The 23,156-nt window shown below is 50.7% G+C and overlaps 1 protein-coding gene across 4 annotated transcripts; it reads left to right on the top strand.

Moving 5' to 3' along the window:
- Positions 1–282: 282 nt before the first annotated feature.
- UBA1 (ubiquitin like modifier activating enzyme 1) lies at positions 283–22,238 on the top strand. 4 transcript variants are annotated; one of them, XM_004022138.6, is made up of 26 exons: positions 283–389; positions 8,163–8,279; positions 8,409–8,467; positions 8,568–8,736; positions 8,825–8,959; positions 9,894–10,000; positions 10,232–10,322; positions 10,430–10,562; positions 11,055–11,152; positions 11,259–11,405; positions 11,537–11,713; positions 11,840–11,944; positions 12,032–12,112; positions 12,463–12,618; positions 14,234–14,399; positions 14,563–14,759; positions 17,038–17,102; positions 17,347–17,542; positions 18,266–18,340; positions 18,460–18,649; positions 19,794–19,882; positions 20,171–20,263; positions 20,392–20,583; positions 21,485–21,586; positions 21,689–21,789; positions 21,906–22,238. In XM_004022138.6, the coding sequence occupies exons 2-26, from the start codon at positions 8,163–8,165 to the stop codon at positions 22,039–22,041; spliced, it is 3,177 nt and encodes a 1,058-aa protein (XP_004022187.1). In that variant the 5' UTR covers positions 283–389; the 3' UTR covers positions 22,042–22,238. The 4 variants fall into 4 exon arrangements, with proteins under 4 accessions (XP_004022187.1, XP_011962196.1, XP_004022186.1 ...); XM_012106806.3 differs by lacking the exon at positions 283–389 and adding an exon at positions 3,423–3,502; XM_004022137.4 differs by lacking the exon at positions 283–389 and adding an exon at positions 3,423–3,628.
- Positions 22,239–23,156: the final 918 nt, after the last annotated feature.

Genomic DNA, 23,156 nt, shown 5'->3' with positions numbered 1-23,156 from the left:
CCCCACCCCCCTGAGTACAGCTCCCGGAATTCCACAGCCCAGGTTCACATTTTCCAGTACCCTGGGCGCTCCTGCCCACCACGTGCACCAGGCACCGGCCCAACTGGACTACGACCCCCAGCATGCCTCGCGCGTTTGGGAAGTACCACAACTCATAGGGGTGTCTGGGTCTGACACAGGCTCCAAGAGAGCAGGATCAGGGGAGGGCTCCCCTCTAGCTTGGCATCTGTGGTACGTCCCAAACCGGCCCCCCGCCCCCTCAAGGCCCCGCGCTTCTGAGCTCAGCGCAAACTCTGGTTCTTCTACGCCTGAGGTGATTTGCTCTTCCGTTGCCCCGTGGCTTCGGCTCATCTCCAGCAGGAAGGCGAGGCTTCCGCCCGGCACAGGGGGTGAGCTGGATGAAGGTTCCCCCCAGTCCCCCGAACAGCATTCGAAGGAGGGGGCTCAATTTCTGGGATCCTCGAAGGGGCATATTTGGGAGCTCTGAGCCCCGTGTGGCATTTAGAGGTGGCTGTTTTTGAGGGGACGCAAGTGGCGTTAGGGACTCCGGGGTGGGACTTTGAAGTCTGTTTTCTGAGCGTCCCTCGGAGGCAGGGTTTATACCCCTTAGAGACTGGGTTTAGGGGGATGTTTGGGGAGACCCTTAGGATCCGTGTATGAATACTCTTGTCAGTGAGGTAGGATTTGGTGTGCTTCCCAAGGGGAGAGGCAAAGTTTGAGGTTCCTGAACTCAAGGCGGAATTTGGGAAGGGCTTGATTCAGGAAGGGTCCTGGTGACGGTGGGAACAGGCGGGACCGACGTGGCATGTGGAGATATCTAATGGCCTTTGTGACCTCTGCTTCTATTATGATGTCTCACCGCGCTTGGGTATTAAAGGCTGAGAGACCGGACACATTGAGGCCCACATGTTGTTTTAGGAAGAGGAGCCCCCAGCCCAGGCTGTAGAAGGGACGCTGGAGCCTAGCGTGCTAGGCTCTTCCGAGGGGACAGAGTGTCACCGGCTTTCCTTTGCCATGGCTTTATTCGCTATGCGTGAGGAGATGAGCTGTTGAGGAAGACCATTTTGGCCCTTTTCGCACCTGGTTCGTTGGAAGTATCAGCTTGTGAATTATTCACAAGGGAGCGGTTCATTGTGCTTAAGGGGCGTGCTGAAAGGGGCGCCTTGCAGTCTGCCGGGTAAATTTAGATCACACTGATAAAGCCTAAGAAGGTGAGTAGCGGCCCGAGTTTTCTGTGGCTTGTCTAGGGGCATTGTGCATAATTCATGAGGGGCGTAGCTTTTAGGGCTTCAACGGCACGATCCGCTGTTGGCTTTTCCTTAAGAGGTTTCAGGATTTAAAAGTTTTGCGTCTCACGAAGGGATGAGGCCTGGCGCATTGTTCATTCTTTGCGGCCCGATAATCCCAGATTATCAACAAAGACTCTAGATTCAAGTCACATCTATCCTTGCCAGCTGTGTGATCTTTGGCAGATCTGTGAACTTGAAAAAATGAGTCTGAGCATAATGGTGATCAGGTTAGTTTGCACTCATTTAGCAGCCTTATTAGACCATTTAATCCCCACAACAACCCTGGGAGGTAGGTTATTATCGTCCCACTTTATAGGAGGAAACTGGGACACCAGGAGGCTAAGTAATTTGCCTAAGGTTACTCACAGTTAGTGAGTGGCTGAGCCAGGATTGAAATCCAGTTAGTCTAGTTCCAGAGTCTGTAGTCTTAAATACCATAATGTCTCTCTCCCACCCACCCAATTCACTGGTACTTCTACTACTACTACTACTACTACTACTACTTTTAGTCATATAGCACCAGGTGGCCAGGCACTGTTCTGAGCCCTTTCTACATGTTTATTCATTTAAACTTCATCACAAGGTAGGTTACTATTGTTCTCATTTTATGGGTGGGGATACAGTGGCCCAGAGAACTGTCTGGTCCCAGGTCACAAAGCTAGTCATCGATGGGTGGAACTGATTTTTTGTGAGGATTTGAGAACTCAGGAGGTCTCCTTTGACCTGAGACCTGAAGGAAGTGATTCCCTGCTCTGCATTCCTGAGACTAGTGGCACAACGCATGGAAAGGACTCACCAAAGGAACCACCACATGGCAGGCGATTGGTTATTATTAAAAAGAAATGTAGTGGGTGTTTATCGTGTGCCTGGGGCTTTGGTATACAGTTGTGTCTCTGGTGACCTGGTAGTCTGTGCTACCTATTTAATGAACATTGGTGGCCTTAGTGCTCTGTTTTACAGTGTAAATCTGGAAGGGTGTTTCAAGGCATTATTTTTTATATAATGCCCCAAGTTGGGGGTTTCTCTGGTGTCTGGGTATACCTTCACCTGTAACTAATTTTATATCAATACAAAATATTATATTTACATGTTACCTTTACATTAATATATAATGCTTTAAAAATGTAACAGCGCTCTGTGCCAGCACTACTCTGAGTTAATTTCATAGTTTATACTCTCTGGTTTTCATAGTGACACATTTTGCCTTTATGATGTAGGTGGATTCTACTACTACCCCCATTTTACGGTTGTAGAAACAGGCAACTGCCAAACGCAGGTAGTAAACCTGGATTTGGGTGGACCAAAGCAGCTCTGGTTCACGTGCTTTTAGTTAACGGTGGGGAGGAGGCAGCTCCACTTCCCCGTGGGTTTCCCCTGCGGCTCTGCAGCATCTTTCATTATTCATGAACAGGAAGCGGTGACCACGTTGCCTTGGCTGGAATACAATAATCCTTACTTGCTGGGCAGGGCTGGCTGGAGTATTTCTGTCCATCCAGCCTCATGCATAATTCATCAGTAACTGGGTGGGACCTTTCTTGACCTCTCTTGAGTTTCCAGGTTGGGCTGCAGCAGTATCACTATTCATTATTCATGAGCCAGTGAGAGTGTTTTCTTGTGTTAGCCCTATTTCTCTGTTTACAGGGTATCAGATGCAGCAGTGGGCGGACCTGTCTCTTTTGTCCTTGCCCACCTTATGCATTATTCATGAGATGTCGCCTCAGTCTCCTTGGCTTCCAGGCTGCAGCAAGATTATTCATTATTCATGAGCATCGGGGTGTGGCTTCCATGTTTTAACATTGGCTTTCTGGTTGCGGGGTGTTAGTCAACCAGTCACCTGGCCTCATGCATAATTCACGATCAGGAAATGTGTCTTTGGTGGCCTTTCTTGGTTTCCATGGTAGCCTGGCTGTAACAGTGTATTCATTATTCACGTTTGGCGGGTGTGCCTTCTGTCGTTTTACCTGTTTGCCTAGTTACTGCCAGAGTAGCCACCAGATGGTGGTGTTCCCCTTCGAATGAGTTACAAACGGGGACCATCATACATGATTCATGAATGGGCGCGGCCTGCGTACATCCGGGTTTCTGGGGGGTGGGGCCCAAGGTTTTGTTCCGGCCTCAGGCTCCGTGGCCGCCATCTTGTGTCGGCGGCGGCGGAGGTGAAGGAGGTGGCAGGAACGAGCAGAACCACTACGACGCGGGAGAAGTCGGCGGCGGTGATTCTAGGCGGCCCAGGCGGCGGGGAGGAGGAGGAGGAGGAGAAGGAGGAGGAGGGTGGCGGCCGGGCTTGGCTTCGGCTCCTAGAGGAGTTGGCGGCGGCGCGACCCGGGGAACCGGCATTGGTAACAAACGGCCTTTCTCAGCGCCTTGGCCGGGGCAGGGGTTTCGGGATTGGATGGTGTTGGGCCGGTGCTGGACCAAGCTGATGTCGGGGCAGGTGGTGATGACTTGGACGGAGGGATCGTTGAAGAGAAGTAGGGGGTCCATTTTGGGCGGGGCCGATATTCCCCATCTGGGACCAGCCCTGTCCCTCCGGCTCCAGAATCTGACCTTAGGCTCAGACCTCCAGAATCTGCTATTAGAGACTCAGTCAGCATTCCTAATCAGGGACCTGGCCCTGTCCTGCCTCTTGAATGGCAGATCGGAACTTCCCCCAGTCAGCAATGGAGACTTAAACGGGATCGACATTCCTGGTCAAAGCCTCCTATCGGTGTATGTCATTAAAGACGTACCCCCAGAATCTTTCTTCATTCACCCTTCGTTCCTCAGAATTTGTCCTCGCAGCTTCCAAGAGGGGCCAAACCTCAGGAAGGGTCCATTTGGTTTCATTTAACCTTCTCTAGCATCTTCCTTCAGAACCACCCTCCACACGCATAGGCACACACACACAGTCTGCCCTTAGAGCTTTCAAGGAGTCTAGACCCTGTAAAAGGCAATTTGTGCTTGGCCTCCATGTCAGAGACGACTCCTCCACATACCAGAGGTCTCCCAACCCACCTTGGCTCCAGCATCTTACCTCTGAAATCCTTCTGGGCCAGCATTTCTATTCAGAGGTCCACTTCAGCATTCACCTTTAGAGACTGCTTTCATTCCTAGAATCTGTCCTTAAAGACTTCCTTTATTTTGAGTGCCTCCTATTTTCTTGTGGTCCCAGTATTCTCTTTAGAGACTATCCTTTGAGGGCCTCAACATCTCCCCCATCAGACACTCTTAACCCCCAGTATCTTCCCTCAGAGTTTCCCAGGGGACCAGACAGGAGGGAGGCATTTCTTGGACATACAGTCTTCCATCAGAGATCTCTCTGCCAGCTTCTGCCCTTGCAGACCCTATTGGCTCCTAGCCCCTTGCATCAGAGACTTGCCTCTCAAATCCCACCCTTCACTCAACCTCTGCCTTCAAAAGCCAACCAGGGTTCTAGCTTCTCTCACAGATCGCTTAACGTTGCATCAGGCCTCAGAATCTGCCCTCAAAGCCTTCCAGGATCCCAGCATCTTCATTCAGGGTTTCAGCTTTGTTGGACCCCAACATCATGGTCAGTTGTCCCTTCCCACAACAGGTCCATTTGTTCTCCATCAGAGTAGAAAACCCCTCCTCAGCACCGACTCTCAGAGCCTCCATGGGCTTCCACATAATTGGTCAGAGAAACCCTGCTTACTGAAATCTTTAGGGCCAGAACTGTCTGGGCTCAACCTCTTTCCACTCCTCAGAGCAGTTACAGTACCTAGCATGTACCAATCAGAGATCAACAGGAGGCCTTGTTGCTCCATTAGAAATGCCTCCACAGCCCCACCCTCAGCATCCACCCTTGTAGCCTCCTGGATCTCTGATATCAAGGTCAGAGACACCTTTTCCCCTGCAAGTCCCTGTTAATTTTGGTCAAAGATTTTCCTCTGCCACCAGTGTAGATCCCCAGGGCCCCAGCATCCTCCTGATGGAGAGCATCCCTACCCCGAGACCCCATCATCTTCCTGAAACCTCCTTGGGCCCCAGAATCCCCCATCCATTCCCTGTGTAGCCACTGGGGCCTCAAATGCAATTTCCCCACCCTTTCCTGAAAGCTCCTTTTCTAAAGACCCGGATTTGAGTCTTAACAACCTTGCCTAGTCACACCCTGGCTGTCCACAACACACCACCCCTGCCCCCCCCCCCACCCTGGACTTCTAACATCCCCTTTCCTGTCTCCCTCTGACCCTCCAGAGGCTCAGGCAACCGCTTCCTGATGCTTCTCTTTTATATTCCTAGGGATTTCTCAGTTAATCCCTCTTAGGAGGCTTGACAGGCCCCAGCATCCTGTGTCCTACCTTCTCCCCATGCTGATGTCTTGACCTGTGGCTGCCTGCTCTCAAGCCTGCTCCAGGGCTCCTACCTCAAACCGTCTCTGATTTGGGTGGTAGAGAATGCTCAGGCTTCAAAATCAGCAGTTTGGAGATCTCAGGCAAGCTCTGAAGCTCTCTGAGTCCTCGTTCAGGTTTGCTGAACATTTGGTAGTACGTGTGTCCTCATTGGAGCCTGAGCATGTGTTGAGAGAGAAAAGGTATTGATTTTATACTTGGGGTGGAGGATCTTTAGATCTGCTCTGGGGTTTCTGCCCCAGATCCCTTTCTGCTTGCCCTGAGACTGGCCTGTTCCCAATCTCTGCAATTGAAGTCCTCTCTCAGACCATCTGCTGAAACCTGCTTAGACCCTCACTGCCAGCCCTAGGGATCCAGATGTCAGTCTAGAGAGCAGAGATCTCTCTGGCCCTGGACCATTTCTAATTTCAGGTGCAGGGAGATGGTGTGTGCTCAACAACCAAATCAGTGGCATGGCAAGGAGATGACTAAATAATGCAGGCCTCTCTGGAGGTGTCTGGGGAGGAGCTTAAATCGCTGAGTTCTGACCACAGACTTTGACTTTTTTAACCTCCCTAGGAGGAGCCTGGTGGGCTGCCATCTATGGGGTCGCACAGAGTCGGTCACGACTGAAGCGACTTAGCAGCAGCAGCAGCCCCTTGAGGGTATTTCCATTTGTCCCTGCTTTGCCGGCGGGGGGGGGGGGGGGTGGAGAAAATGGGGCTCAAAGGAAATGAGCTCCCTACTCTGTCTCAGGAAGTCGGTCATGGAAAATGGAATTTGCCTTGGTCTCCCAACTAACTCACCAAGCTTCTTCTACCTAGGTTGGTTCTTGGCATTCCCAGCAGTTCAGCTGGGTGCCTTGGACCGTAGCCAGCCTCCTGGGTACCCCTCCCTCACCTCTCATCTGTCAGCCATGTGGATTGTGCCCCAAGCTCTGGGTCCTGACTCTGTTCCCCCAGGAGGTGTTTGGTAAACAGTCTAGCAGCAGCTAGACTTGGAGTGACTGGAGTTTTCTGAGCCCTTGTTTTCTAATTTGTGGCATAGGTATAAGGTTATTTGGTTTGTGAGCATTGTTAGAACTAGACAAAGCCCCTTACCCAGAGATTGATTGGCAGTAAGCTCCTAGTAGATGTTAGGGTGCTCTTGTTATCTTGCTTAGTGCTAGCATGTGACAAGTGCCAAAGTGGCCTCTTAGGTACAGTGGGAGTACTTGGTGTGATTGGTGTCAGAAAAGGCTCAGTGTAGGAGAACAGAGGCTTAGAGGTGCATTGGGGGTGAGGGGAAATGATTCAGAGTCCTGTCATCTCCAGCCTCTGGGTCCAGTCACCCCCTGGCTCCAAGATCTCACTTTCACAGCAGGCTGCATTATTTTGTCTCTGGGACCTAGTCCTCATGAGCTCAGGTTTTTCCATTTGTCTGGCAAGGACACTCAGCCCTGCCTCGCAGGGTCAGGACCATTGAGTGGATGAAACACCATAAGGTTAGGAGGCAGCCTGGGCTTCCAGGGTCAGCAGGTCCTAGTATGATTCCAGCTTGGCCACTCTCTTTGTGGGGACCTCGGTCAAGTCTCCAAAGTCCCTGAGTGGATTTTTTTTCTTCCAGTGTGAGTTGAGGGGCGGTCCTACTGATAGTAGTCCAAACCCCACAGAGGTGCCCTGAGGACAAAGTGAGGCATAGCTCATAAAGTGCTTAGTTTGATATCTGGCACAGGGAGGACTCCTAATAAATATTCATGTATCATTGTTGATCTGTTTAAAGGACTCCACACAGGGACAAGGCTTGGGAAGTGTGTATTTCCTCTCTCTTTCTCTCTGCAACTTCTTTTATTGGCTCTGGTTGTTTTCCCCTCCTGGAGCTGGAGGTGGTGGGGAGGGGGTTGGACTTTGTGTAACTCTTTTCTCTGAACCCCTCTGGGAGCTGAGTTCTCAGCATAATATCTCCTGCCATCATGCCACCCTGGTGGATGTCCAAGCCACATGTCCCTCTCTAACCCCTGTCGTTGGGATTAAGGGGGAGGAGAATGGCTCCTTGCTATTGCCTCCCTCGCTGCTCCATGTCAGGCTCTCTGGTCTGTGTTATATCTCATTACTTCAACAACTCCATGGGGTAGGTAAGTGGTATTCTCACCTGTGTTTTCCAGGCAAGGGAACCAAGCCCATAAGGGTTAAATGATATCTGTTGAGGAGTGGCAAGGTCTGACCTGAAGCTACATCCTTCCTCTGACTCCCCAACAAGTACATTCTTGTCACTCCTTTCCTCCCACAGGATTGGAGTCTCTCCCTCATTATGCTGGGTGGGGGAGAAAAGCGAATGGCCTGGTGGTCAGCAGCATGGATTGCAAGCCAGATCACCTGGGTTCAGATCTTAGCTCTGACAGTTATGTGACCCTGGGAAAGTCACCTCACCTCTCTGTACCTGTCTCCTCTTCTGTAAAATGGGGATATTAGCCCTTACATCTTCCTTTTCCCCCCCCAGTCATCACTAACCAGCAGGAACACCCGCATGCCCCAGGCTCACTTCTGATTACTTTTATGCTCTCCAGATGTCCAGCTCGCCGCTGTCCAAGAAACGTCGCGTGTCCGGGCCTGATCCAAAGCCGGGTTCTAACTGTTCCCCTGCCCACTCCGTATTGTCCGAAGTGCCCTCGGTGCCAACTAACGTGAGTGTGTTCTTCCTAGAGACTGGCAGGCGGGGTGGTGGGTGGGAACGTTTTCTGTATGCCTGTCCTGTCTGTCCCGTCCCTCCTCCTGCACATCTCCCTGAACCTAGTCTTCCCCTCCATTTCTAGGGAATGGCGAAAAATGGCAGTGACGCAGACATAGATGAAGGCCTTTACTCCCGGCAGCTGTGAGTGGGGCCGAAGTTGGACTGTGAGGTGGGAGGGGGCTCTGAGTGGATAGGGTCAGGAGGGTGTGACCCTGACCTGTGACACCCTCTAACCTGGCAGGTATGTGTTGGGCCATGAGGCAATGAAGCGGCTCCAGACCTCCAGCGTACTGGTATCAGGCCTTCGGGGCCTGGGCGTGGAGATTGCCAAGAACATCATCCTTGGTGGGGTCAAGGCTGTCACACTGCATGACCAGGGCACTGCCCAGTGGGCCGACCTCTCCTCCCAGGTTCCTCTTACCATCCCCCTTCTTTGCCAAGGCCCCAGCCCTCTGGGCTATACAGCCAGTTCACTTCTTCCTACACTCTCCTTTGCAGTTCTACCTGCGGGAAGAAGACATAGGGAAAAACCGAGCTGAGGTCTCCCAGCCCCGCCTTGCTGAGCTCAACAGCTACGTGCCTGTCAGCGCCTACACCGGGCCCCTTGTGGAGGACTTTCTCAGTGACTTCCAGGTACCATGGGCCATCATCTGGCCTCCTGCTCAGTTCTCTCAGAGCCCAGCTCTGGTTTATTCGTTTGATAAACATTTAATGGGCTAGTCTGTGTGTCAGGTTTCACGCTAAGGCTGCAGCGAGGGAATACGAGCAGGCTTTAGACCCTGGGCCTGCCTCTTTAGGAGGAATATGTGAGCCAGCAGACGGGAAGGCATAGTGGTTATTTGCACAGACTGGAGCCAAACTGCCTTGGCACGAGTCTCTCATTGTACTTGGATACGTCAGGCCGGTCATGGAGTCTCCTGTTCTGCCTTTGTCTGTCTGCAGACATGGGAATGGTAGTAATGCTGACTTGATAAAGGTTTTGTGAGGGCTATGGACTAGCAGCTGGTTGTTGGTTAAATAAACTCTGGGCCAGAAAGTGGAGTTGTGGGAGCTGAAATTCTGCCCCAGAGTGTCCCTGCGAGCCAGGACACTGCTGCTGAACCCTGCTGTAGCCATGGGAGCTTACCCTGATGGGAATGGTTAGGCTTTCAGCAGAGACCCATGGCTGAGCAGGTGTTTTAAGAATTGGGAGCAAGTGGGTGTGGTAGGAGTGAGCTCAGACTTTGGCTGAGGACAAAGTTTTACTTCTGTCTCTCCCAGGGCATGGCAGGGCTGTAAACAGGCAGCAGTGGGTGTTGGCAAATGAAGGAGTCAGCTGTTACCCAGACTGTCCTCCCAGTTGTCTCTTTACCTTGCCTGCCATAGTCTAGGGATTCACATTTCCTTTCATTGAGTTTTGCTTGGGCTGAATCTGATACGTGGTAGATACTTTCTATTTGTGATAGAGAGCTGAACCAGCAAAGCCTTAAAGACCCCGTGAGCCCTCCTACCAGCCTTCCTCCATGATCGCTCCCTTTACCCTTCACCCTGGTGCTGGGCCCTCGCCTGAGCTTCCATCTCTCCACAGGTGGTGGTCCTCACTAACAGCCCCCTGGAGGACCAGCTGCGGGTGGGTGAGTTCTGTCACAGCCGTGGCATCAAGCTGGTGGTGGCAGACACCCGGGGCCTGTTTGGGTGAGTGTCCCTGCTCTTTTCCACCCCAAGCTCTGACTGCCCTCAGCCCCCCTTAGGCCTTTGGGTTTTGGATGCTGTGTGTTTACCTTGCCCCACGTAGCGTGAGCACAGTCTGATTCCCAGCAGTGATGGGTTGAATTTGCTCAGCAAATACTCGCTGCATCTTGAGGGACACGTGCAGTCTCAGTGCGCGTGGGACTCGGGCATCAGCCCTGTTGCCTCCCTCTACAGGCAGCTCTTCTGTGATTTTGGAGAGGAAATGATCCTCACTGATTCCAATGGGGAGCAGCCGCTCAGTGCTATGGTTTCTATGGTCACCAAGGTGAGGAGGCCAGCCTTGGGTCCTGGCAGGCGGATGGGCGGTCACAGGCCTTCCTGTCTGCTCCCAGTACCCTGAACCTGCCTCTGAGGTACTCCTCCTTCAACCAGGACAACCCCGGTGTGGTTACCTGTCTGGATGAGGCCCGACATGGCTTTGAGACTGGCGACTTCGTCTCCTTTTCGGAAGTACAGGGCATGATTGAACTCAATGGAAGTCAGCCCATGGAAATCAAAGTCCTGGGTGAGCTAGGGCCAGGGGGGAACCAGGGGAGATAGGAGGCGTTTCCCTGGGCTCTGTGTGAGGGGAGACATATCCTGGGTATCTGGGATGAACCAGAGGTAGAGTCTCCTAAGGTCTGCCCAGCAGGGTGTGGGGGAGAAATGCTGTCTTGTGTTTGAGCTGTTCGTAGAATAGGCCCCTGATAGCTGCACTGAGGGGAGGCAAGGTCTCTGGTGTTTGAACAAAGATCAGAGGATCCACTTGTGTCTGAGCTAATTCAGACAGGGAGCAGAGAACGTCTTCCGTTGTAGACTTGGGGTCAGAGACGTGGGGTCCCGTGGGCGCTGGGTCTGGGGTAGAGGGGAGATGGTTTCTGAAATTCGAGTAGAACTCAGGATGGAGAGGAGATTACTCCTGATGTCTGAGCTGGGTCAGGAATGGATTTTCCCTCATCTTGTAGGTGGTTGTAGGTTTTAGGGAGAGTGGGTGTCCTGACTGTTTTGTCTACCCTAGGTCCTTACACCTTTAGCATCTGTGACACCTCCAGCTTCTCTGACTATATCCGCGGAGGCATCGTCAGCCAGGTCAAAGTACCCAAGAAGATCAGCTTTGTGAGTGTGAGGGGCAGTGGGCTGTAGGAGCTGGGGCTGGGCATCTCACGGTTCTCAATTCTCTTCTGATTCTTTTTTTTTTTTTCTGATGCCCTGCTTCCCACAGAAATCCTTGCCAGCCTCCCTAGCAGAGCCTGACTTTGTGATGACAGACTTTGCCAAGTATTCCCGCCCTGCCCAGCTACACATTGGCTTCCAGGCCCTGCACCATTTCTGTGCTCAGCATGGTCGGTCCCCTCGGCCCCACAATGAGGTGGGTGTGGGTGAGCCAAGCCAGGGTAGATGACCTTGGCACTGCAGGCCCATTCTGCCCCTCTCCCTACACCTCTCGCCCCTAACGCAGTGACCTAACAGGCATGCTCTTGGTTCCTTTGGCCCCACTAGGAGGATGCAGCAGAGTTGGTGACCATAGCCCAGGCTGTGAACACTCGATCCCTGCCTGCAGTGCAGCAGGGCAGCCTGGATGAGGACCTCATCCGGAAGCTAGCATATGTGGCTGCTGGGGACCTGGCTCCCATAAATGCCTTCATTGGGGGCCTTGCTGCCCAGGAGGTCATGAAGGTCAGCATAGGTGGAAAAGGCCAGGGTTGGCATAGGCCAGGCGCCTCCCTGCCTCTATCACTTGTCCCATCTGCATGAGGCCCCAGGTAAGCACTGACTACTTCCCCTCTCCTGCTTATTCTCCAGGCTTGCTCTGGGAAGTTTATGCCCATCATGCAGTGGCTGTACTTTGATGCCCTCGAGTGTCTCCCTGAGGACAAAGAGGCCCTCACGGAGGACAAGTGCCTCCCGGTATGTGAGTAGAGCCCTGGGGTAGGTGACATAGGGGGCATTTCTGGTGAGGCTGCTCTCTGACCTTTCTCCCTTTGCATTCCTCAGCGCCAGAACCGTTATGATGGGCAGGTGGCTGTATTTGGCTCCGACCTGCAGGAGAGGTTGGGCAAGCAGAAGTACTTCCTGGTGAGTGATCCGCTGGAACACGTGCTTCCTTCGTATCCCCTGCCCTCTGGCTACCTGTTACGGTGTCTCTTGCCACCTGAGGGAGTGTCTTTTGGTTCTTGTATCTGTATCACATGACTTTTGCCTTTTTTTCTTAATCTTGGGAAAGCTTAGTATGTCCTGTTTCCCCCATCTGTGCCTCCACCCTCAGATGACTAGGTTATTTTCATAGCCGTGGCACTTAAGGATGTGGCACTAGACACCCCTCTCTTGCTGTCTTCTGGGGAGTGAGAGTACAGAGTGATGAATGACTTCACGCTGACTGCATCACCCTGACCCAGACACTCTGTCTCTTCTTGGTTGTTTTCTAGGTGGGCGCAGGGGCCATTGGCTGTGAACTGCTCAAGAACTTTGCCATGATTGGGCTGGGCTGTGCAGAAGATGGAGAAATTGTTGTCACAGACATGGACACCATTGAGAAGTCAAATTTGAACAGACAGTTTCTGTTCCGGCCCTGGGATGTCACTGTGAGTGTGATGAGGGGTGGAGGCGGTACTTTGTCATCTTGTTTTCATCTTGTCTTTTGTTCCCATTCTTCCTAAAAAGGGGGCTTTACTGCTTTTTTCTTTCCTTCAGCTCTCCCTCAATTTCTGTCACTCGTTCAATGAATGCTGAGTACCCTTCCATTGAATCCACCGTTTTTCATGTCCTGTTTTCTTTTTCCTTGACCTCTTATGAATGCTGGTTGGGACAGTGTGTTGGGGGTCCCAAGTGTAGTGATTCACTAGGGGGACTCACAGGACTCAGCATATAGTCATACTCAGGGCTATGATTTATTCCAGTGAAAGAATGCATAACAAAATCAGCAAAGAGAAGTTGGGGTGAAGTCTGCGGGAGACCATGCACAAGTTTCCAAGACTCTCTCCCAGTGGAGTTGCACAGGACACCTGTAATTCCCCTAGTAGCAAGTTGCAACAACACATGTGAAATGTTGCCAGTCAGGGAAGCTTGTAAGAAACCTAGTACCCAAGGATTTTACTGTAGGCTGGTCATGTAGGCTCCCTCTTCTGGGAACATCCCCAAATTGCAGACTCCAAAAGGAGAGCAGGAGTTTGGCCTAAACCGTAGGGTTTTCATAAGCAGCCTAGGCACAGTGAGCAGCCTTTACCAGGTGGGGAATGGTAAGAACTCTTGAAATCCAGGTTTCCAGACTGCAGCCAAGGCCCAACCTGGCCAGGAGGCCTCTTTCCTAGGAGAGCACTTGTGCTAGGTTCACTGTTCTCTGCACAGATAGAAGCTAGGTTATACAGGGATCTAGCTAGTAGGCCTTCTGTGGGGAACAGCATCATTGCCTGTCCAGGATCGACTTCCCTTTTGTTCATTCATTTATTCACCAAGTAGTTATTCACGTAGGTGCTCTTGTAGGTACTTGGAGTACACCAAGGAAACAAAGATTTGGTGGAGTGGAGACAGAGTAAAGAATAAACACAGTACAGTAATAAAATTTATACTCAGCGTTCTTGGTAAGTGCTGTGCAGAGGAAAGAGCAACAGCACGATGAGGGAAGTGGGCAGGCCAGGGAGATCAGTTTGCAATTTTGATATGTGGAAGGGCTCATCTCTGCCAACTTGGAGGGCGTGAGGAAGTAGAGTTCCTCAACCACTCAGGCAAAGATCCTGAGGTGGGAGGGGAGTAGGAGATAAGCTGGAGGAAATGGGGACCAAGTCATCTTACCTTCGGTGGAGGTGGGAGCAAGGGAGGGTTTTCAGCAGAGGAAGGATATGGCCTGATTCGAACTTCTTGTCTGTATGCTAAGATTGTTTTGTTTGAGGGGAATGTTCCCTAGCCTAGGTGCCATTACCTGAAAGAACAGTGGATGTTGGGTAGGCAGAAGGACAGAAGGCTGGCCTGTCTACTGCTTCCCTTTCCACTGAACCCCTGGCATATCAGTCCCTGCCCTAGCCCTGTGGTATTGTCATGAACTGTCTCCTGCCAAACCAGAGAGCTTCCTGAACTCAGGGCCTAGTTCTTCGCAGCATTAAATATGTCAGCCTTCAGGAGGACAGCTCTGTAGAGGTTCTCTGGTTGCACACATGAATAACTTGAGTTTTGTTCCCCCATTCCCACTCTCACTCCCCCTAGAAATTAAAGTCTGACACAGCTGCTGCAGCTGTGCGCCAGATGAATCCTCATATCCGAGTGACAAGCCACCAGAACCGTGTAGGTCCTGACACTGAGCGCATCTATGATGATGATTTCTTCCAAAACCTGGATGGTGTAACCAATGCCCTGGATAATGTGGATGCCCGTGAGTTTGGAGGCGGGTGAGGAGGTCAGGGGCCAAGTTACATGTATGCGTGCACACGTGTGTATGTGTGTGTGTGTGTGTGTGTATGTTTTGGAGGTGTCTGTCTTCCTGCCTCCTAATGTTCCATCTTGCCACTCACATTATGTTGTGACCCCACCCCCAGGCATGTACATGGACCGCCGCTGCGTGTACTACCGTAAGCCACTGCTGGAGTCGGGCACACTGGGCACCAAGGGCAACGTGCAGGTGGTGATCCCCTTCCTAACAGAATCTTACAGCTCCAGCCAGGACCCGCCTGAAAAGTCCATCCCCATCTGCACACTGAAGAACTTCCCCAATGCCATCGAGCACACCCTGCAGGTGATCAGCATTGGTGGGAGAGAGCAGGGAGCAGGCACTCTGGCCTCATGGCTGCCAGCCCCTCTGCTTTTTCTCTAAACCTATCTCTCTTCCCATCTTGTAGCCTAGATTGCTAGAATGATCCACTTCTTTCTTTTTTGGGATAATTTTCAACATTTAGGGCTTCCCTGATAGATCAGTTGGTAAAGAATTCACCTGCAATGCAGGAGATCCTGGTTCGATTCCTGGGTCAAGAAGATCCGCTGGAAAAGGGATAGGCTACCCACTCCAGTATTCTTGGGCTTCCCTTGTGGCTCAGCTGGTAAAGAATCTGCCTGCAATGCGGGAGACCTGGGTTCTATCCCTGGGTTGGGAAGATCCCCTGGAGAAGGGAAAGGCTACCCACTCCAGTTTTCTGGCCTGGAAAATTGCATGGAATGTGTAAATTGCAGCCTATATTGCTAGAATGATCCATTTATTTCTCTTTTGGGAAAATTTTCAACATTTAGACAAAATACAAAGAATAGTACAAGAAACACTCAAATACTCTTAGATTTAACATTTGTTAATGTTTTCCCATATTTTCTTAGATTCATGTGTACTGCAGACATCACAATGCTTCACTCCCTATACTTCTTCAAAGGGAGGCTATGTTCCCACACAACAGGGTCTCAACCTCAGCACTGGTGACAGTTGGGGCCCGATATTTCTTTATCATGGGGGCATCCTAAGCACCATAGGATGTTTAGCACAATTCCTGGCTTCTATCCACGAGATGCCAATGGCACCCTCTTCTGTTTGTGACAACTAAAAATGTCTTCAGACATTGCCAGGTGTCCCCTGGGGGCAGAATCACTCCCAGGTGAGAACTGCTGCATCTAGCCAAAACACCACCTTCATGTTGAACAACATTAGTGGTAATTCTTACTGTCTCTCCTGGTTACTTATTTGTCTCTAACAGTTCCTATTCATGTGTCCCCTGCTATTGCTCCAAATGGGTTTAACAGCTGGTTTTCCAGGATGATTTTGTTGGTATGATGCATATACATATATAATACACAGCAGTGCACATATTATCTGCCTGGAGGTTTTTACAAAATGAATATATCTAGGTTATCCAGCACCTATGCCTCTAGTCAGAACCTGAGGATTTTGTGCTATCAGATGATTCTTACTGCAGTCTTTGAAAGCAGACCATTCAGAATGTTTAGTTGAAGTATGGGATATGCGAACAAAATAGGGAGAGGAAAAAAAAGTTTCCTCCATCATTTTCCCTTCCCCCTCTCTAGTTCCAGGCTGAGTGTGTTTATATTTGTGTACCTGCCACAGTGTCACTAGGTCACTAGTAAGTAACCTTGGACTTAGCTTCTCTGTCTCATGAAATGGAGTTGACAGTGGTGTATACCTCACAGGGTTGCTGTAAAGCACTTAGCATTCACTATGTATCTGGTGCTATTTTAAATAAACTGTAAATGTATACATACTTGCAACCCCTGAGGTACTTAGGACTGTTATAGTATCTATTTGGGAAAGAAGGCAATGGCAACCCGCTCCAGTATTCTTGCCTGGAAAATCCCATGTATGGAGGAGCCTGGTAGGCTGCAGTCCATGGGATCACTAAGAGTGGGACACAACTGAGTGACTTTACTTTCACTTTTCACTTTTCATGCATTGGAGAAGGAAATGGCAACCCACTCCAGTGTTCTTGCCTGGAGAATCCCAGGGACGGAGAAGCCTGGTGGGCTGCAGTCTATGGGGTTGCACAGAGTCGGACACGACTGAAGTGACTTAGCAGCACCACCACAGGGTTAAGTGTATTCCTGAAGTCACAAAGTTAGATACTATGTAACAGCTGGATTTGAACCTAGATCTCACATCTGTGTTCTCCAAACCCACTCAGGGCAGAGCCTCTGTCCAGATTGCTGCTGAATCTTCAGGGCCTGTATAGAAATTATTTTTCGGTTTGGTCTGAATTTTCTTTTTTCTTTTATTTGTAAATTTTAATATATACATAACTGAACCTTTTTTTTTTATTGAGGCATGACATATTTCAAGTAAGGTATACAGATCTTAATTTTTTTTTTTCACACATTCACTAGTGTAACCACTGTCCCAAGTCAAGTTCATTGGTTTTTCAGTTGAGGTGTTAGGGGGTCGAGGAGTGGGGAAGTTTGGGGGGGCTTACCTTCTCCCAGAGCAGCTATGTTCTTCCCATTGGATTTGTTCACTGATGGTGTTTCTAACGCTTCCAGAAGTCTGTTTTGTCCACCATTGCCCCCTGTAATCTGTTTGTCTGTAGTGGGCTAGAGATGAGTTTGAAGGCCTCTTCAAGCAGCCGGCAGAAAACGTCAACCAATACCTCACGTAAGTAACCGAATGTCCACTCAGCCCACCCCCTGCCCGCCAGTCAAGGCATCCTGGCTGCTTTCCTCATTGCTGTGACACTCAGCACAGGCACACTTCTCAAATGAATCTGAATGAGGCTTGGGCCTCATTCCATTGGCGGCCAGGATTAGCTTTCTCTGGAGAAAGTGAGGTTGCCCTGGAGCCCACTCCTGAGGCCGCTGTGTAATCCTACCCCTTTGACCCCCCCCCCAATTCCTGATAGAGACTCCAAGTTTGTGGAGCGGACCTTGCGACTGGCGGGCACCCAACCCCTGGAGGTGCTGGAGGCTGTGCAGCGCAGTCTCGTGCTGCAGCGGCCACAGACCTGGGCTGACTGTGTGACCTGGGCCTGCCACCACTGGCACACGCAGTACTCTAACAACATCCGGCAGCTGCTACACAACTTCCCTCCTGATCAGGTAACGCCCACTTGCCAGGTCCATTTGGCAGAATGTGTTTTTTCCATAAGGGGAGCCTGCTGTGAGTTCTCTGGCTCCTCCTGGAGATTAGTCCAGCTGTGGCATATGCCCCAAGGTGTGGGGAGTCTCAGAAAAATGATTAAACTTGACCTATTTTTGCCATCCCCTTTCTTTGCAGCAAGAGACTTTCATTTTTGTTTCCCTTACCTGTGGGGTGGGCTGACTCATCCACCTCCTAGGACTGTAGCGATCATAGAGGAGAAATCTTGGAGTTAAGAGCTCAGGAAATCAGCGGGGGTTCAACTCCAAGCACCATTTGCACTTGGGCAAGTCACATAGCTTCTCTGTATACTTCAGTTTCATTGTCAGTAAAGTAGAGGTGGTAATAATTACCTCATGAGGGTTCTTGTGAGGATTTCTTAGTGTTTGTTAATATTAACTCAGTATAGTACCTGACAGTTCAAAGAGTTTGTTAAGCTGTGTCTTGCACAGAGTGAGTGCCAGGAGTTCTTTCAGCAACACCCCTAGTTCACCCTGGCATCAGAACTTCCATTCACAGGACCCTTACTGTCTGGGTTGTTCATGATTGACTCCATCCCCTGCCATGCGTGCCCAGCCAGGGCTAGTGAATAGGGCACACCCAAGGGCCAGGTGAGAAGTTAGGATTGCTGGAGAGGCTCCAGTTTTAGATCCTACTCCTCAAAAATCTCTCCACTTCTTTAGCTCACAAGCTCAGGAGCTCCATTCTGGTCTGGGCCCAAACGCTGTCCACACCCACTCACCTTTGATGTCAGCAATGTAAGTCTCCTCCTTGGGGTCTCCTAGGGTCAGGTGGAGAGTGGGTGGGAGGGAAGGAGGCCAAGACTCCCCAGGTGAGGGCAGATGTGCTCACCCTTCTGGGCCCTGCCTTCTCCCAGCCCCTTCATCTGGACTACGTGATAGCTGCTGCCAACCTGTTCGCCCAGACATACGGGCTGACAGGCTCTCAGGACCGAGCTGCTGTGGCCATGCTCCTACAGTCCGTGCAGGTCCCCGAGTTCACCCCCAAGTCTGGAGTCAAGATCCATGTCTCTGACCAGGAGCTGCAGAGCGCCAATGCCTCTGTGGGTGAGGATGTTTGGCCCCTCTGCCAGGAGTTACTGCCCCACTGGTCCTCTGCCCAGTGCAGCCTCCTCACCAGTTCTCTGCCCCGGCACTACTGTGCAACCCTGTCCTGAGACTTCCTTCTTGATCTGTTTATCTGGAAGGTGTGATTTCCACCAGTGGTCTTGCTCCTTTGGTATCTGCTCCCATCCTCTCACCCCATGTTCTTCCGTGTGTGTCTTCTCTGTGATGTTACCCTCCACATAGTTTTCCTCATCCCCTTCTTCATATTTCCACCCCAGTTGCCCATCTCTCTCCCCCAGCTCATGCTCTTTATCGGGTGAAGGGCCAAGCAGTTGACTCTTTTAGCCCATGTAGTGTCTGCAGCTAATGATCTCTGCAGTTGAAGCCCAAAAGCAGCCATACACGATGAATGAATGTGGCTGTTTTTATTTTCTCCCATGTCTCCCATCTTCTTCCCAGATATCTACCCCCTCATGATCCTCTCTGTATATTTTTTCTGCTTCTGCATTTCACCCATATTTCCTTCATCTTTTCCCTCATATACATGTACATGTATTTGTATAAAACATACATTACAGGTACATGTAAAATGTGTATAAACATTTTGTGTGTGTGTGTGTAATATACATGCAGACAGAGTGTATATAGAGTATATATAGGGTGTATACAGTCTTCTCACCTATCTCACCCTCTATATATGCCCCATTCTCTACTTTTTTGTATCTTCTGTCCTCCCATCTTAACCACATCTGCACACTTCTCCCAACTACCTCTCTGTATATCTTCCCCTGCCCTTTTCCCCTGTATCCTCCATGTCTCCCCACCTCTTTGCATCATTCTCCCTGAGATCTACTGCTCTCCCATCCTTATCTGTCCATCCCCACTTTCTCCTAATGTCTTTGTTTCGTTTCTTTAGTCTCTCTTGCCTCTCTTGATATTCCACACTGCACCCTTCCCGCCCCAATCTTCTTCAGGTTTGTACTCTGTTGTCCTGCACTGTTTCTTGCCATTGTCCCTCGTCTCTCCCAGGATGTCTTTCCTTTTCAAATCCTTTGTCTCCCTAAACACCTTTTGCCCCCCTTGTTTCTACCTCAGACCCTGGCCTTGGGTCTAAAGCGTTGATGGTGTCCCTTTCTCCCTGCAGATGACAGCCGTCTGGAAGAACTCAAGGCCACACTGCCCAGTCCTGAAAAGCTCCCTGGGTTCAAGATGTACCCTATCGACTTTGAGAAGGTGCTGGGTGGGGGCCCCAGCAGGCAGTGGGGATGGGATAAGCATAGGTGGGCTGGACAGAACAGGCTTCTAAGGATCGGGAGGCAGCCCCAGGCCTTTGTGGGATTGGATCATGGGCCTGCTACGCGGTCCTGAATGAATAGATGTTCCCAGCCATGCCTTTGTGATCTGAGAGCCCAGCAGGTAATTGCAGTGGATACTTGTGCCCCTAGAGGCCAGGAATCCTCTTCCTCTGATTTTCTCCTATTGTCTCCCCACCCTCCTCCCTTAACCTCTCACTCCTAAAAGGATGATGACACCAACTTCCATATGGATTTCATCGTGGCCGCATCCAACCTCCGAGCAGAGAACTATGACATTCCCCCTGCAGACCGGCACAAGGTGGGGCAAACCCAGACCCAATGTTCCACCCTCTCCCGGGCTGGATTTGCCCACATTTCATCTCTTCTTTAGACTCAGCCTCTTCTACTCTTAACTTCCACCTTCCTTGATCCTTTGCTGCCTCACAGAGCAAGCTGATTGCAGGAAAGATCATCCCAGCCATTGCCACAACCACAGCAGCCGTGGTTGGCCTTGTGTGTTTAGAGCTGTACAAGGTGGTGCAGGGGCACCGACAGCTCAACTCCTACAAGAATGGTTTCCTTAACTTGGCCCTGCCCTTTTTTGGCTTCTCCGAGCCCCTTGCAGCACCTCGTCACCAGGTGAGGGTCTACATTAGGAAGTGGGTTTGTGGGTGGGATGTTTGTCTGTAGAGCTGGCTGTAGTTTGCTTCATAGCCTGTCACCAGGAGAGGGTTTCTGTCAATGTGTACCTCTTTCCTTCGTGTATACCCTTGTTCATTTATTCACTCACTAAGTACCTTCTATGTGTTAAGTAGGTGTCTGATTCTGACTGTGGGAGCCCTCAGAAAAGATATTTGAATATTAGATTATGATTAATAACTGCACAAAAGTAGCACCCAACATTTATTGAGTGCTTACTATGCTCAGTGCTTTTACTTGCTTCATTCATTTATGCACTCAAATATTTATTGAGCACCTACTGTGTGCTAGGTACTCTTACAGGTGCTAAGGTTATATTCCTGAAATAGAGTGATACAGTAAATGATTCTAGAACCTCCAAAAAAGAACAAGATAAGGAGAACTTGGGAATACCAGGGGGCAAGGGAATGGATTTAGAATTTTAAATGTGGGATAGTCAGGAATGGCCTTAAGGAGAAGGTGACATGTGAGTCCAGACTTGGAGGAGGTGAGAAGACAGGCCAGGCTTTGCCAGAAAGGCATTCCAGAGAGAGGGACCAGTGTCTGCAAGGGTACTGAGGTAAGTGTACCTGGCCTGTTTGAAGAAGTCATTAGAGCAGAATGTGGGAGAGATGAGGGGATAGGAAATGAGCAGAAGAGAATATGATTCCATGATGTAAAGCCTTGTCTCAATTATCATAAGGGTTTCACTGCTTACTCAAGGCCAGACAAAAGCCACAAGAACATTTTGGACAAAAGAGGCTTGTGGTCTGACTTAGCATGTCTGCATGAATGAGGGGGAGACTGATGGGGTTTGGTGCCCTGATGGCCCCCATCCCATAGACTGCTACTTTCCCCACAGTACTATAACCAAGAGTGGACGTTGTGGGATCGCTTTGAGGTACAGGGTTTGCAGCCTAACGGTGAGGAGATGACCCTCAAACAGTTCCTCGACTACTTCAAGGTGAGAGCCCTTTCTGACTCTTACCCGACCTGGGGGTGGCGTGTGCAGGTGACTGACTGGCCTGTCCACCCCTGTGACACTGATGTCCTCCCCCTCTTCCAGACAGAACATAAGTTGGAGATCACTATGCTGTCCCAGGGCGTGTCTATGCTCTACTCTTTCTTCATGCCAGCCGCCAAGCTCAAGGAACGATTGGATCAGCCGTGAGTTGGGTGGTGGGGAGCCTCAACTTGCAGCTGTCCGACTGCTGCTCACTGCCCCCAGCTGCCCCTTCTCACTTACCTTTTGCCTTCCTGACCCTCTGCTCCCTCGTCCCCAGGATGACCGAGATTGTAAGCCGTGTGTCGAAACGAAAGCTTGGGCGCCATGTGCGAGCACTGGTGCTTGAGCTGTGCTGTAACGATGAGAGCGGCGAGGACGTTGAGGTCCCCTATGTACGATACACCATCCGCTGATCTGTGTCCTCTCCTGTAGACTGACCCCAGCACCCCCTCTCCAGATCCCTTCCATCCCAGGGCTCCCGTTTGACCTCTGGCAGTGGCCCAGCTAGCCAGGCTTGGTGTTCCCCTCCTCATCCCCCTACCTGAACTCCTCTTGCCACTGCTTTCTACCTTGTTCAGAACCTGACTCCTAATAAAGAATTGTTAACCCAGATGTGGCATACCCTGCTGGTTCCAGGGAAAGAAGGGACTTCCTGGAGCTGTGTAGTTCATGTGGTAACCCAAAGAGCTCAGCCTCATCCCAGCTGCCAGCATCCCAGGCAGAGAAAATGTGGGAATTGCCAAGTCTTCCCCCCTGTCCTTCCTGCTTAGGAAGAAGTGGCAGCATGGGTGAGGCCATAGAGAGCAGGTATCTTGGTCTCTGTGACTTCATTGGAGCTGGGTTCAAATGAGCCTTCTCTGTCTTTAGCTCCTAACTCCCTGCCTTATTGATTTTGAGAGGTAGTAAAGAGTAGTGTTTGAACAAGTCCTTTAACTGCTCTAACCTTGTTCCTCCTCTGTGAAGGAAAACATGGCAACCAGTCAGCCAGGGCTTGATCACTGTGGCTTATGTCCTTGGGGAAGATCCCTTCCCACCTGGATCGAAGTGCTCAGACCCTGGACAAGCCTTCAGCATCACGGTTCCCAGTGCCAGGAATGCCTGTAGTGCCCTTTGTTCAACTTCCCTGCTGAAGGGAGGGCTCAACAGCTCTGCTGGACTGAGGAATGCCAGTGTTTGTGCATACTTTGAAGTTGTGATGAAAATATTCGGCTGAGAACATCTGTGGAGGAAAAGCTTCTTCCTGTCCCTCATGTCTGGGCTTCTTGTCATGAGGCTTCCCACCTGTGAGAGCCGGCTGTGGGTTGTTGATTGGTTAGAGCAGGCGGTAGGAGGCCCACCACAAACCCTACCAGGACTGCAGAACTTCCCACACTCTGTCTTAGGTCTTGGCTGAGCACACCAGACAGTTGAAAGCACCAGTCTGACTGGCCACGTGGTGCCAGAGGTTGCCATTCATAACCACTGTCTTTCACCTAGCCAGACTTCCAACTTTTTCCTTTTTCATTTAGAAATTCCTTCACTCAAACCT

This window comes from Ovis aries, chromosome X (genome assembly GCF_016772045.2).
Source record: "Ovis aries strain OAR_USU_Benz2616 breed Rambouillet chromosome X, ARS-UI_Ramb_v3.0, whole genome shotgun sequence".
NCBI lineage: Eukaryota > Metazoa > Chordata > Mammalia > Artiodactyla > Bovidae > Ovis > Ovis aries.
This window is presented reverse-complemented; position numbering and strand designations above follow the sequence as displayed.